The sequence below is a fragment of the Palaemon carinicauda genome, chromosome 23, assembly GCF_036898095.1.
Source record: "Palaemon carinicauda isolate YSFRI2023 chromosome 23, ASM3689809v2, whole genome shotgun sequence".
Classification (NCBI taxonomy): Eukaryota; Metazoa; Arthropoda; class Malacostraca; order Decapoda; family Palaemonidae; genus Palaemon; species Palaemon carinicauda.
Genome location: NC_090747.1, coordinates 111,852,124 through 111,866,815, shown reverse-complemented (window position 1 = coordinate 111,866,815; position 14,692 = coordinate 111,852,124). Strand labels below are relative to the sequence as shown.

The following is a 14,692-nucleotide window of genomic DNA, read 5'->3' as shown; positions in this document are numbered from 1 at the left end:
TTAAAAACAATTGCAAATATACATCTACATTACCTGAAACTTGGGATCCGAAGAGGTAGATGCAACTGCATTGCTAGACAATGTCCTTGACCGGTGACTTCCATTGGTGTTCTGACCATTTTGCCGTGAACGACGGCGCAAGTTCAGTAACTGCAGAATTGGATGGTTGGCAATGCGGTCTATCAAGTCCCCTCCGTCCTCATTTTTCTTCTCCACCTGGCGGAAGCACAATGAAGGCTGAAGCAGAGTTAAGAAAATTAGTATGTGTTCAAAAGAAAATGGTCAACCTCTTATATTCTACTTGATTAAAAACTATTAAATATTAGAGAGAAGCTTACTGTAGCTTATGAAGTAAAACATGCACTATATAACTAACCTATGTCTGTTGAAGCCATACCTATCACAGCAACTACTGTTTTATGAATAAAATCTAAAGTATAACTAAAGCAAATTGAGTTATAAAACTGCATTCTTAAAAAGTAAGACAGGCACTATAGAAAAAAAAACTAAGTTTGTTTCATCACCTCATTAATCATATACATTGCCTTATTTATGCCGACACTGAAATCCCAGTCACACCAACTTATTTGATCAAGATTAAGAAACTCCTCTGCCAAAGCTTAGTCCCATATACAGCACAATTCCAACTTAACCCTTTTACGCCAAAGGACGTACTGGTACGTTTCGCAAAACTCATCCCTTTACCCCCATGGACGTACCGGTACGTCCTTGCAAAAAACTGCTATTTACATTTTTTTTGCATATTTTTGATAATTTTTTGAGAAACTTCAGGCATTTTCCAAGAGAATGAGACCAACCTGACCTCTCTATGAAAAAAAATTAAGGCTGTTAGAGCAATTTAAAAAAAAATGTACTGCAAAATGTGCTTGAAAAAAAAATAACCCCTGGGGGTTAAGGGTTGGAAAGTTCCAAATAGCCTGGGGGTAAAAGGGTTAACTCTCGCTTCATGTGATTGGCATAGTCAAATTTGTTGCTCTGTTCCCAAAATACTGTTTTCTTTTTTAATTGTTGATAGTCTTAATTATCTTCATTCATCTTTTCATCCATATTCATTTCCACACAGAACCCCACAACCTTGTACTGCACTTACAGTAGTTAAAGATCATTAATCACTTCCCGTATGCCTTGCATCATCTCTAAAAGAAGAAGGTTTAACACAACACAGGATCACTCGGAAGGAAACGCTAATTAGTTGTTAGGATTATAAGTAAATTGTATTTTTCCTAACTATATAAACCTAAGTTCTTTACTAAGAGTTTGTTTTCAGCGTAGCTGGAACTCGGCTGATAAAATTATAAAATTTATAACAAGGTGTCAATAGTTACTGGAAGGTGAAGAGGAATCCCTGCCCCCTGCCACCATAATAAGTACCCACTTTGACCTTAATCCTAGATGGGAAGTGCAAGTTAAAGGACTCAGGGTTGTAGTTGGTTTACTTTCCCAGGAAATGTAAAGGCAAATTGGTCCTGCCTAGGAATAAAAGTGGCAACTCCTGTCAACCTAACAACTTGGACATGAAGATGAGGCAATATCTTTGACTGGTATACGGTCAAGGAAACACCTATATACGTGTGGAAATGTTGCCTAAATGTATAGCTCATGGTCCTATGAGACCAGGCGTGCATACATTTGTCTATCCTTCCCATCGTTTGAGAGGATGGGGGAGACACTTCTAAACAAACTTATTGCTAAGAAAATTGCTCAATCATGTGGCTCACCTGCACCCATTGTCCAGTCCAGAAAATAAAGGAATGACTGCTGCACCCCAAGGAAGGGGAAGAAAGATATAAATCAGTCAATCTTAACTCTCATTCTAGATTTTCATCACGACCACTATCTTGGATAAGATGCTTCTTGTCTTGGCGAGGAACTAAATTTGCTACAGGACCAGTCAAGTCCCTACCTACGGTTCAAGGATAACGGTAACAAGGAACCTATGAGTACTTCTGTAGGTAATGGGCAGAGAAGGTCGTTTGTCGGTAACATATTACTGTATTCATGAAAAGCTCCTCTGGTAATTTCTTCTTGAAGGCTGGGGTAGATCTGATATTCTGACTTTGTGTGATCGAATCCACAGTTGTCTTTTCGTGTCCTAATCGGAGCAAGTGTACGATTGTTGGACGAAGCCAGAACAAAAGCAGTTTAACTATCTATTTCCTTATTCCTTCCATACTGAAGCAAGAGTTGTAGTGTGCCCCCCCCCCCCCCCCAGAACAGGATGGCAAGTTATTCTGGTCCCTGCGAGTCACCTTTGTAAGGAAGAGATTAAAAAGGATTGAAGTCATCGCCAAAAGGATTCTAGGTCCGGGCAACAAATGCCTGAACCAAGGCAAAAGAGATCTTGTATCCTCCAGAATAACCAAAGTCATGAGAAGAGATAAGTCATTTTACATCACTATTGACTACTATATAAAGAAGTGGAAGGCAACCATATTCTCTCTCTTCTGGGTTTCAAATGGCCATGGGGCAGCTAAATGGTGCATCAAAACAGCTCTATTCTTGCCATTTGACCAGTTTAAGTCCATTTACTTTTCTGTCCTTGGGCTTGACAAGCTTTGGGTCATAGTGCAATACATGACAGTGAACCTCAATATAGGTTGGAGGGTGTCCATGGAAGTAGTTTCAATTGCACCAGATTCATATGTCGGCATATTGTGTCCTCATGTTCGAGTCTCCATCAAGGTGCATACCGTCATCAGGAGCTCAGCTAGGAAGGGTGTCTACAAAAAACCCAGGAATCAAGATCCTATTGATTGCTATGGTGTAAGGAATTCCATTATTATGAGGAAGTTAAAATTGCCATACTAAGCTTCCCTGAAGATACACAAAAGAACTTGGGTGAAGAGAATCTTTGCCAAGAGTAGCGAGCACATGCATGATGTGGCATTGAAGTGTTTGTAAGAGTACTGAGATCAAGTTTTGAGAAGTCACCTGTTCCAACCCTTCAAGTAATGTAGTGATTAGCAGGCTGAGGCCAGGTATAGCAGGATTACTATTGGGTTACAACCCTGATTCTGCTAACCCACAGTTCAGTAAATGGTCCAATCGGAATATTTAAAAATTACAAAATACTTTTATTTAAGGAGCATGAGGAATTCCAATATGTCCAGTCTGTGTAACATAGTCCAATCACCCACTATGTATCAATTCCACAAATGGTTAATGTTTCCACAGAACAAGTTCTGTGGACGGGGGTGTAATCATTTAAAATTATCAATTTCTTTCCAATTACCGTCTCCCTTTCACAATGCCTGAAAAAGGATATTTGAGAATTGTCTTCACTTCAATTGAGAGAGCCTTGCCAAACTATGTTCCAGCCCCCTAAATGGGAACAATCAAATTTGATCACACAACCCTCAACAATTTTCTCCACATAAAGGGTTTAATTGAGTTTGTACCCTACTTAAAACAGTATCTTAGTACTTTAATAAGGCTTTGCCATACATTTTCTCTTCAAGAGTCATATCAGCTGAACAAGACCACTAAGATTATGGTCTCCTCTGTCTCTATCATGTTTTCAAGAGACTATTTGTCAGATACTGTGCAAGCCAATGAGTTGCATGCAAATAGCTTATACAACTGGAATACCTGAACATATGGTTCTAATCTTATTTGTCTTCAACAAACCTTGCCTTTACATTGATTTATTTGAGATATTACAAATATTGAATTGATATTCAGGTAACATTATTACTAAAATGTGATTCAAATAAATCAATTATGCTCTTATAACATGACAAATTCGAAGATAATTTGTATTTTTCCTAACCATACAAACCTTAGCTATTTACAAAGGGTTTACTTTTAGCGCAGCTGAAATGACGAGCCAATAGTTTTTAACGAGGGTTAATTACCCCCGCGCTAGTTAGCGGGGGGTGGGGAAGGGTAGCTTGCTACCCCTCCCCCCTCCACACACCGGTGACTTGCTTCACTTCACTTAGAGGTAGGACTTGACTTGGGGGTCAGGGATGGCGGGCACATATGTGTAAATAGCTAAGGTTTGTATGGTTAGGAAAAATACAAATTATCTTCGAATTTGTCATTTGTTCCGTAACCGAAATACAAACCACGCTATTTACAAAGGGTGACTTACCCCTTAGGAAGGGTGGAAAGTCCCCAGCCTTACTGACTTCGGCTTGCCCGGGGGCTCGATCCCTTAGTGAGCAGCACTAGAGAGAGGGAGCCCCTGTACCTCACAGGTTCCTAGCATCGCTAGGAACGAGTGGCCTACATAAGTAGTGTGAGGAGGAGAGTGTGACTCGTCCTATGAAGTTGACCTTGAGACCTTCAGATAGGAATTCTAGGATAGGACGTTCCCCATACCACCTCGTCAGGGTATGGGAGACGCAACAGTATTAAGCTTAATACTAGGAGCACAAAGAAGCATGGGTTACCTGCAGAGGTCGAGGTCAGCTATGCGAGGACCAGGATGCTGCTTCCCCAAGAGAGGGGAGAATGAAGAAAGAAGTAAGGGTCAGACATACTCTTTCATTCACACAGACTAAGACCGGGTAACAACGCCCTCAACCTACTGCTACTTGTCCAAAAAGGAGCCTGAGGTTAGACCAGCTGTTGTGCAGCCACCACAGGGCCGATAGAGAACGTATCGAGGCTCCTGTGGGTCACGTCTTGCAGGTAGTGGGCTGTGAAGGTCGTTTGACGCTTCCAGACCCCCGCTTGAAGTACCTGCGTCACAGAGAAGTTTCTCTTGAAGGCCAGGGATGTAGCAATACCCCTGACATCGTGGGCCCGAGGGCGACGTGACGGAGGAGGGTCAGGATTCAGGGCATGGTGGATAACCCTACGAATCCAAGCAGAGATGGTGTTCCTTGTGACCCTCCTCTTTGTCCTGCCTGTGCTCACAAACAAAGCTCGCACATGAGGACGGACTGCAGCCGTTCTCTTCAAGTAGTACCTCAGACACCTCACTGGGCATAGTAGCAGCTGGTCTGGGTCGTTTGTTACAGAACGGAGACTCGCGATCCTGAAAGAGTCGAACCGAGGATCCGGCACTCCAGGATTCTGAGTCTTGGCCACAAACTCAGGGACGAACCTGAATGTTACCTCCCCCCATCCCCTTGAATGGGCGATGTCGTACGAGAGACCATGAAGTTCACTAACTCGCTTGGCCGAGGCCAAGGCGAGTAGGAAAGCCGTCTTCCAAGACAGGTGGCGATCGGAGGCCTGGCGTAATGGCTCGAAGGGAGGTCTCTTGAGAGACCTGAGAACTCGAACCACGTTCCAAGGAGGGGGTCTCACTTCCGACTGGGGGCAGGTAAGCTCATAGCTACGTATGAGTAAAGAGAGTTCTAGCGATGAAGAAATATCCACGCCCTTCAATCTGAAGGCCAAGCTTAAGGCTGAGCGATAGCCTTTCACTGCCGAGACAGAAAGGCGCATTTCTTCTCGCAGATACACAAGGAAGTCCGCTATTGCTGGAATAGTGGCATCGAGTGGAGAGATACCCCTTCCACGACACCAACCACAAAAGACTCTCCACTTCGCTTGGTAGACTCCCTCAGAGGACCTTCGCAGGTGCCGAGACATTCTCTCCGCAACCTGTTGCGAAAAGCCTCTCTCCGCGAGGAGACGCTGGATAGTCTCCAGGCGTGAAGCCGAAGCGAGGCTACGGCCCTGTGAGGGACACCGGAGTGGGGTTGTCTGAGAAGCTCGTGTCGTGGAGGAAGCTCCCTTGGGAGTTCCGTCAGGAGTTGCAGAAGGTCCGGAAACCATTCCGCGTGATGCCATAGCGGAGCTACTAGAGTCATGGAACAGTTGACCGATAGTCTGGTCCTGTTGAGCACCCTTCTCATCAGACAGAATGGTGGGAAGGCGTACACGTCGATGTTGTCCCACCGTTGCTGGAAAGCATCTTGCCAGAGTGCCTTGGGGTCCGGGACTGGTGAGCAGTACAGGGGCAGCTTGAAGTTCAAGGCTGTCGCGAACAAGTCCACCGTCGGGGAACCCCACAAAGTCAGGACTTTGTTGGCTATCTGAGGATCCAAAGACCACTCGGTACTCACTATCTGCGAAGCCCTGCTCAGACTGTCGGCGAGCACATTCCTCTTGCCAGGAATGAAGCGAGCTGATAGTGTTATCGAGTGGGTTTCGGTCCACCTCAGAGTCTCTACTGCAAGATGGGATAGCTGTTGCGAAAAAGTGCCTCCCTGCTTGTTGATATAAGCCACTACCGTGGTGTTGTCGCTCATCACCACCACGGAGTGACCCGCCAGGAACCGTTGGAACTGTTGAAGGGCCAGAAAGACGGCCTTCAATTCTAGCAGGTTGATGTGTAGGCACTTTTCTGATTCTGACCAAAGGCCTGAGGCCCTCTGGTTCAGAACGTGCGCCCCCCACCCTTCTTTTGACGCGTCCGAAAACAGAGTCAATTCCGGGGGAAGGACGAGAAGACTCACTCCCTTTCGCAGGTTCTCGTCGGCCAGCCACCACCGCAAGTCCGTCTGTTCCAGAGACCCCATTGGGATCAGAGTGTCCGGGGAATCGGATCCTTGATTCCACCGGGACTTGAGCCGCCATTGAAGGGATCTCATCCTGAGGCGGCTGTTTGGAACCAGACGGGCCAGGGAGGATAGGTGGCCCAAGAGACGCAACCACGATTGGGCGGGGAGTTCTTTTCGCCTGAGGAAAGGTTCCGCCACCCTCCTCAGCCTTGCTATCCGGTCGTCTGATGGAAAGGCTTTGTGGAGATTGGTGTCTATTAGCATGCCTAGATAAACCAGTCGCTGGGACGGCTGCAGAGAGGACTTCTCGAGGTTTACCACGATCCCCAGATCCTGGCAAAGATCTAGAAGCCTGTCTCGGTGTCGAAGAAGGGTCGACTCCGAGTCTGCTAGGATCAGCCAATCGTCTAGGTAACGAAGGAGACGAATGCCGTTCCTGTGCGCCCAAGTCGAAATCAGGGTGAACACTCTGGTGAACACCTGAGGAGCTGTGGAGAGACCGAAACACAGCACCTTGAACTGGTAGATCTTGTTGTCTAGGCAGAATCTTAGGTACTTCCTGGAAGACGGATGGATTGGGATCTGGAAGTACGCGTCCTTTAGATCCAGTGTACACATGAAGTCTTGTGGTCTCACCGCAAGTCTGACTGTGTCTGCTGTCTCCATGCTGAACCGGGTTTGTTTGACAAACCTGTTCAGAGCCGAGAGATCGATGACGGGTCTCCAGTCTCCAGTAGCCTTCTTTACAAGAAAGAGTCGACTGAAGAAGCCTGGAGAGCCGTCCACGACCTCCTGGAGAGCACCCTTCTCGAACATGGTCTTGACTTCGGCCTGAAGGGCCAGCCCCTTTGCCGATCCCATGGCATAGGAGCTCAACGACACTGGATTCGCTGTCAGGGGAGGTTGAGATGACGTGAACGGGACGCGATAACCTTGGCCGATCACCGAGATCGTCCAAGCATCGGCCCCGAGATGTTGCCACCTGCGGACGCAACGCTGAAGGCATCCCCCCACAGGTGGACACGCAGGGGGACTGCCACCCCTAGGGCTTGCGGCCGCGGCCGCCACCCCTAGAGGTCTTGCCTCCCCTGGAGGACTTACCACCCCTCTTGACCTTGGCTGGAAAGGGCTGGGGCTTAGACACCACTTTCTTAGCTGCCGGTGCCTGTTTTGGAGCCTTACGAGGCTGTTGCTGCTGTTGTGGCGGGGCTGGAGGCTTATAGGGCCGAGTTGTAAGGGCCCTGTGGAGGAGGGAGTCCGTGCTGGATTTCCTCCACCTCTCAGCCGTTCGCTCCAAGTCTTGAGGCTCAAACAGGCTCTCCCCCAGGAGGGAGGCATGTCGGAGCCTACACACATCTACGGCGGGGACCTTCGGATGGAATCTCTCGGACACAGCATCGCGACGCTTCAACACCGAGTTGGCCCACAGGGTGGTAACCTGGTGCGCCAAGAACTCGATGGAGCGGGTGCCCGAGAGCAAGAAGGTCTCTAGGGCCTTCCTATTGGTCTCCTTGGACAAGTCCTCAGATCGCAATAGGATGCCCAGAGATCCTAACCAGAAGTCCAGCCACGAAGTGGCCTGCATGGCACACTTAGCGACCTTCTCGTGGTTAAGGATCTCTGCCGCCGAGAACGACACCTGCCGGGCAGAGAGTTTCTCCAAGGGAACTCCCTTCGCCAGCTCCTCCACAGAGTGATGGAGCGGAAGAGCGAGGTTGTGCTCACCCAGGATCTCGAAATACCTCCTCTGCTGAAGGCGAGGAGGAGGGATGAGTTTGTTCCCGGCAGTGGAACGACTGGAGGAGGCAAGAAGTGCGAGCTGAGCATTGGCCCTAGCTCTGGCACTCTTCAGCCCCCGAGACCAGGGCAGAGCTGCACTGGTCTTAGGGGCCTTCCGAACGTCGAACACTTCATCCAGAATTGTGTCTTTGCCTTCACGGGGGGGGATGACTGGATCCGTAAGACTGTTAAGTTGCCTTATCAGGCTTAGGACCTGCCAGAAGGCATGTTCGGACTCTTGCTGTTCTCCTCCCTGTGGGCTGGCAGCTAAGTCTCCTGCCCCAGGAATCTCTTCCTGGGGTGATACGTGGACATTCCCCTGGGTAGTCATGGGTTCCTGTCGAATCCTTGCAGAGGATTTAGGGATGGTCTTGGAATCCTTGGGCTCCCTCCTAGGAGGGATACAGGATCCCAACAACGAGGTTCGAGGGGCCCCTTCCTCACGAGACAATTCTCCTGCCTGAAGCGAAGTCTCCCCCCCTGGTGCCGGGGGGAAGACTACCGGTCCACTGGACTCACCTGAGGACGGAAAGGCCTCGTCCACGGGAGAAGGAGAGAGTACTCGTGCAGGAGAGGGGACCCTCGAGACCGACCTCTTGGGAACCAACTTCGCCCTGGGGGAAGTCACCACGAAGTCCACTCCTCTCTTTCTCTTCAGCGAAGGAGAGACAGCCGCTGGTTTGTTACCCTGGCCGGCGAGTGCTGGTTTCATAACCCTCACTAACGCCCGTGCCAGCGGACCAAACCAAGTCTGCTGCTCAAAGGACACAGAGTCCGAAATCCTCGCTAAGGTGAAAGGGATCGGGCGATCCTTTGGAGTGGACACGACGGTACCTGCCTGAAAAGAAGGTGGGGAAGAATGTTGTAATGACCTGTCCTCGTCCTGCAATACCAACCTGTGCTTGGATGGAGGTGATCCCGAGTGCCGTCTAGGAGCACGCGTCCCTGCTGCTACCACCGGCTGTGGAATTCGCCGCGAACTATGGTCGCGCGAGGGTGAACGGTCGCGCAAAGGCGAATGGTTGCGCGGGCGTACAGGCGAGCGGTCGCGCGGGCGCGCAGGCGAGCGATCGCGCGGGCGCGCAGGCGAGCGATCGCGCGGGCGCGCAGGCGAGCGATCGCGCGGGCGCGCAGGCGAGCGATCGCGCGGGCGCGCAGGCGAGTGGGCGTGAGGGTGGGCAGGTAAAGGAACACGTGTCCGAGGCGACGAACGCAAGCGATGGCGCGACGGCGAGGGATCGTGCTGCCGCGTAGGTGAAGAAGATCGCTGGCGATAATGATCACGTGATGGTAAGCGATGGCGAGCAGCATGTGAAGGTGAATGATTGCGCGCAAGAGGGCGGTCGTTCAGGGTTGAGCGATGAGGAGCAGCATGCGTAAGCGGGCGATCGTTCAGGGTTGTGCGATGGCGAGCAGCATGCGTAGGTGAATGATCGCGTGAAAGGGTGCGATGGTGATCAGCATCCGCAGGAAGGCGATCGTTCAGGGTTGTGCGATGAGGAGCAGCATGCGAAAGCGGGCGATCGTGCAGGGTTGTGCGATGGCGAGCAGCATGCGCAGGTGAATGATCGCGTGAAAGGGTGCGATGGTGATCAGCATCCGCAGGAGGGCGATCGTTCAGGGTATTGCGATGAGGAGCAGCATGCGAAAGCGGGCGATCGTTCAGGGTATTGCGATGAGGAGCAGCATGCGTAAGCGGGCGATCATGCAGGTTCGTGCGATGGCGGGCAGCATGTGAAGGTGATCGCTGGCGAACTGGTGATCGCTGGCGAGCTGGTGATCGCTGGCGAGCTGGTGATCGCTGGCGAGCTGGTGATCGCTGGCGAGCTGGTGATCGCTGGCGAGCAGAAGGTCGACGCGTGTCCTGTGAGAGGATAGGTTCACGAGCAGGAACGGGAAGATCGCTGGCGCGTTGGCGAACATGTGTTTCTGACACACGATGGTGAGCAGGGAGTTCAGCAGGAACTAAAGGGTGGTCAGAGACCGCAGGGCGATGGTCCTCAAATGAGCGCTGACGCTCGGAAGAGAGCTGACGAGCAGGAGAGCGCTGGCGAGGGGGGCGAACCTCAGGAGAGAGCCGACGAGCAGGTGAGCGTCGGCGAGCAGGAGAGTCTTGGCGAGCAGGAGATCGTCGACGAGCAGGAGATCGCTGGCGAGCAGGAGATCGTCGACGAGCAGGAGATCGCTGGCGAGCAGGAGAGCGCTTGTGCGCTGGCCCTGCTCGCGTAAGGGAAGAATCCCTTAGCCCCGAAGGGACCGTTGCCCGTCGGGTGACGAGTTCTCCAGAAGGCGAAGATCCGGCAGGAGATGGAGAGCGGTCCGCAGAGAGGTTCAAGGAGGGCGGAGTAGTCGGTTGAGGCTGACGAGGAGAGTCCCCCCCGGAGGACGAAGACCCAAAAAGGCGCCTCTTAGTCCCCCTGTAAGGGGAAGGGAGGCCCTTGTGGCGTAGAGGGCGGAGAGCTTTACGGCGGAGGCGGCCTCGGGGGAGATCGTCGGGACCATCGGTCCTCCGAAGGGGAGTCTCCTTCAAAACACTTCCCTCAGAAGGAAGCTGGGCAGCAGTCGAGACCGAAGGACTCACTTCCCCCTTCGAAGGATGCACGGAAGGAGGAGGAGAGCCTAGAGCACCATCACCAGCAACAGCACCTGCGTCGGAAGGCCCAGCCACGTCGGAGGCCTCTGTCACCACGACGTCGACAATAGACAGAGGGTCTACCTCCGCTACCACCGGCGACTGTTTAACAGCGGCCCCCAACGAGACAAGGTCAATAAGAGCGACCCTGGAGGGCAAGCCCTTAAGCCCCAGGGACGACCAAATCTGCAACAGATCATCACTGGATAAAGAATTATTATCAATAACCTCCCCCGGAGGAGGAGGGGGAACCGCCTCGCTATGGGAGGCGACGCCCTCTCCCCCCACCGAAGGTAGGGAAACAGAACAAGGGCCTGCGCTCCCACTCGGACGACTCTCCTTAGGAGGCGGACGAGGGGGAGCTTCGGAGGAGGTTTGGGCGGCGGAAGAAGAGTCCCGAGAACCTTCCTCCTTCAAGGCTAACCCCGGAGGAGAACGGTCTCTCTTGGACTTCTTCTTACGCCGACGGCCAAACCTCTCCCACTGGGAGGCAGACCACTCCCTACACTCACGGCACATGTTATCCTGGACGCACCGTCGGCCCCGACATTGAGGGCAGAGGGTGTGAGGATCCGTACTCACGTCCGACATGAAAGTCCCACAAGGACGGCCGGCAACTCCAGGGCATGTCCGCATATTAAATAAAAGAAAATAACTGAAGGTCAACTTCCAACCAATCACACAAGCTGTAAAGAAAAAGAAGAAAATTAAAGGCTGTCAGCGAAGGCGATGAACAGACACGTCTGATCACCGCCGAGCCAAAAGTGAAGTGAAGCAAGTCACCGGTGTGTGGAGGGGGGAGGGGTAGCAAGCTACCCTTCCCCACCCCCCGCTAACTAGCGCGGGGGTAATTAACCCTCGTTAAAAACTATTGGCTCGTCATTTCAGCTGCGCTAAAAGTAAACCCTTTGTGAATAGCGTGGTTTGTATTTCGGTTACGGAACAAAAATGTTTTTAATACAAACGCAATACTGCAATCATAAGGAGTGCCATCCTCCCTTACCTACAATTTGGCTTCTTATCAGTTTTCATAAAGTCAGAGTAAAGCAGCAGATTGCCATAAACAGGACTGAGGATGTGTGGTGGACACCACAATCTCGATTAATAAAAGTTGGATAACTGGGATTTACACATCCATGGAAATAAGGTACTAAATAATCTGTGGGTTTATATGAAAACCCAGCATGGTCTAATACAATATTTTTTGTTTCCATCGATATAAACCATTGCATTACAAATGCCTTTGTTCCATACTCTTGGCAGGTAAAATAGGACTCAAATCATCTTTAATTAATGTACTCTGGCAACTGATGATTAATTAGCGTGTATTCAGTAATAGTAGAAAGTGCTTGATCTCTCACTTGTTGGTGCCTTTACTTTTGCTTGCCCAAATACAACACAAAGTGCTGCATGGAAGTACACGCGTGAGAAGGGAGGAAAGAAACTCCATATAAATCAATGTTTTTTTTTTTAATGGAATACCCACAAAATTTAAAAAAACTTTTTAAATAAGCAAAAATTAATTCATCAAAAACCCTTTACAGATATTCAAAACAACTTATTAGTGCACTGCACCCAAAATATTAAAAATATTATTCTACTTTTAAAAGAAAAAATCATGTCCCTTCACTGCCAAAAGAAAAATTTATGTTACTATACTTTTAAACAAAATACAATCTCGTCATTCTAATTTTAGAAGGAAAAGAGTCATTCAACTTTTAGAAGCAAGCAAATCATGTCATTCTACCATTATGATTCGAAATATTTCGATGATAAGATTGCAAGTATGGCCAAACCATACTTGTCATTATGACCAAGGAAGATGATGCTATCAGCAACTGCACTATCAAGCTACCTGGGGTACCACTATGAAGTCATGAAAAAGCCCTCACGTGGATCTTCACGTATGCCAGGCATGCAATAGCTGCAGGTAGCAAAGTGGTCATCATGGTCAAAGCTAACGATACAGATGATGTCATCATTGCAGTTAGTGTTATGCAGGTACATCAGGAGCTAGGTCTATAGTAGTTGTGGGTTGCCTTTGGCCAAGAACAGAACCTGAGGTGGATTCCTGTACAAGATTTGTGTTGCACTCTTACAGCTCTTCTTCCTTACCTTCACTGGCTACGATGTCGTTTCATCATTTAGTGGCAAAGGTAAGAAGTCTGCTTGGCAAACCCAGGATGTTTGTGATGAGGCTTCCAGTGTTGTCCGCAAACTCAGCCAGCACCAACCAGTAGTGGATGATGAAAACCTAGAGACCTTTGGAGAAGCTCATGGTCATGACGTACAACAGATCCAGCACAGATAAATATGCTGATGATGGAGGTTGCACAAGTTTGCTTGAAAGGAGAGACCACAGACATTTCTCTAACCCAAGCAGCGCTGAAGCAGTATGTGAAGCGTGTTGCATACCAGGTGGGAGTCAGTCATATGTCAACCAAAAACACCAGTTCCTGCGAACTGGGGCTGGACCTAAAGAAGATCTGTGGCAGATGGTTTGGACATAGCTCCCACCCATTGGAGAGAGCTGCCATCGGCTGACTAAATGTGGATGCAAGTCGAAATGACAATTCGATATAAATGCTACTGGTTTGGTTTGACCGGCATGGTGCTCTACAGATACAAGGTTTAGAAGGGTTATAGTAAACTTATTTAGGCAGCAAGACAATATGTGGCAAAAAAAAATATAGGCCTACTGCCTGCATGTCAATCTAATAACATATCAGACTGATGGTGCCTATGATATAGGCACTTTTTAACTTAATTAAGATTCTGGGACTGATATTATGGTGCAAGGAAGGTAATGAGTGGGTACATAGTTCCAAATTTGGATTCTATGTACCGTATAACTATTGTGAAATAGTTCTGTACAGTATATTAAATGCCGCCCATTTTGGTGCTCGTGTCTGTAAATGAAAGATCATTACAGTCATCTGTTCCACTAATATCAGCAATGATATGAAGAAAAATTGCAAGGCTCTCAGAGAAACACCGGAGTCAATATTTTAACTGGAACCATTTGAAAATTGGAGGAACATATATATGGATATGAGAGGCAGAATAACTCTTCCACTAACATTTTAAACAGAGGTAGATTCCTGCATATGGTCCACTACAGTAGTGAGAAGCCAAGTTATAACAGCTGAAATGGAAGAGTATTTTCTAAAGCAGAAGTTCATCCTGAAATTAATCACTGGCCTAAAAGAAGTTGAGACTACAACCTTTGCATTTCTCAAAGAAAGTAGTCTTGCTTTTGCTCATCACCTGCGAGAAACAATGACCCAAGTCAAAAGAATAACCTCTTTAGTTTCCTACCATGTAAAGGAGGAAAATCGCTGGAAGGCCCTCTGAGAACTGGACAATGATAAAAAAGGGATTTTGATGAAGGAAAAATCTATTTCTGGGCAAAGAACCTGTGTCGCCCAGTGAAATGCTCCTTATAGCACCACGCTCACTCTAATGAGTGTCGGTATAGTAACTGGGGTGTGTTAGAACCACAACCATAGGTCCCTCACCAGTTAGATGTCTCCTTCTTCAATATCCCCCGGAACTACAAGGTGCCGTTCTACCTCCGACTACTGCCCTCTACTACGACTACCCTCCCCCCACCCCTACCCTTCCCCACGCTCCCTCCCTCATTCCTTCCTAGCACCAGCGAGGTTCAGACGTGTTGTTTTCATTGCTCTGTGTTTTTAGTGGTTATGAAGATGTCAGACATTATTGATCTAACTTCTTGCTACAAAAAGTAAAAGACAAGGAAAAGTAATCCCTTGTTTGTGTCATGAACAAGGACAAA

At 48.9% G+C, this 14,692-nt stretch overlaps 1 protein-coding gene across 1 annotated transcript in view; it reads right to left on the bottom strand.

Annotated features, from left to right (window-relative positions):
• LOC137617369 (uncharacterized) overlaps nucleotides 1–14,692 on the bottom strand; it is a 47,923-nt gene that overhangs the window by 7,574 nt on the left and 25,657 nt on the right. The window contains exon 4 of the mRNA XM_068347391.1: nucleotides 34–237. Within this exon, the coding sequence (XP_068203492.1) occupies nucleotides 34–237 (204 nt within the window). The remainder of the gene's footprint in view (nucleotides 1–33; nucleotides 238–14,692) is intronic.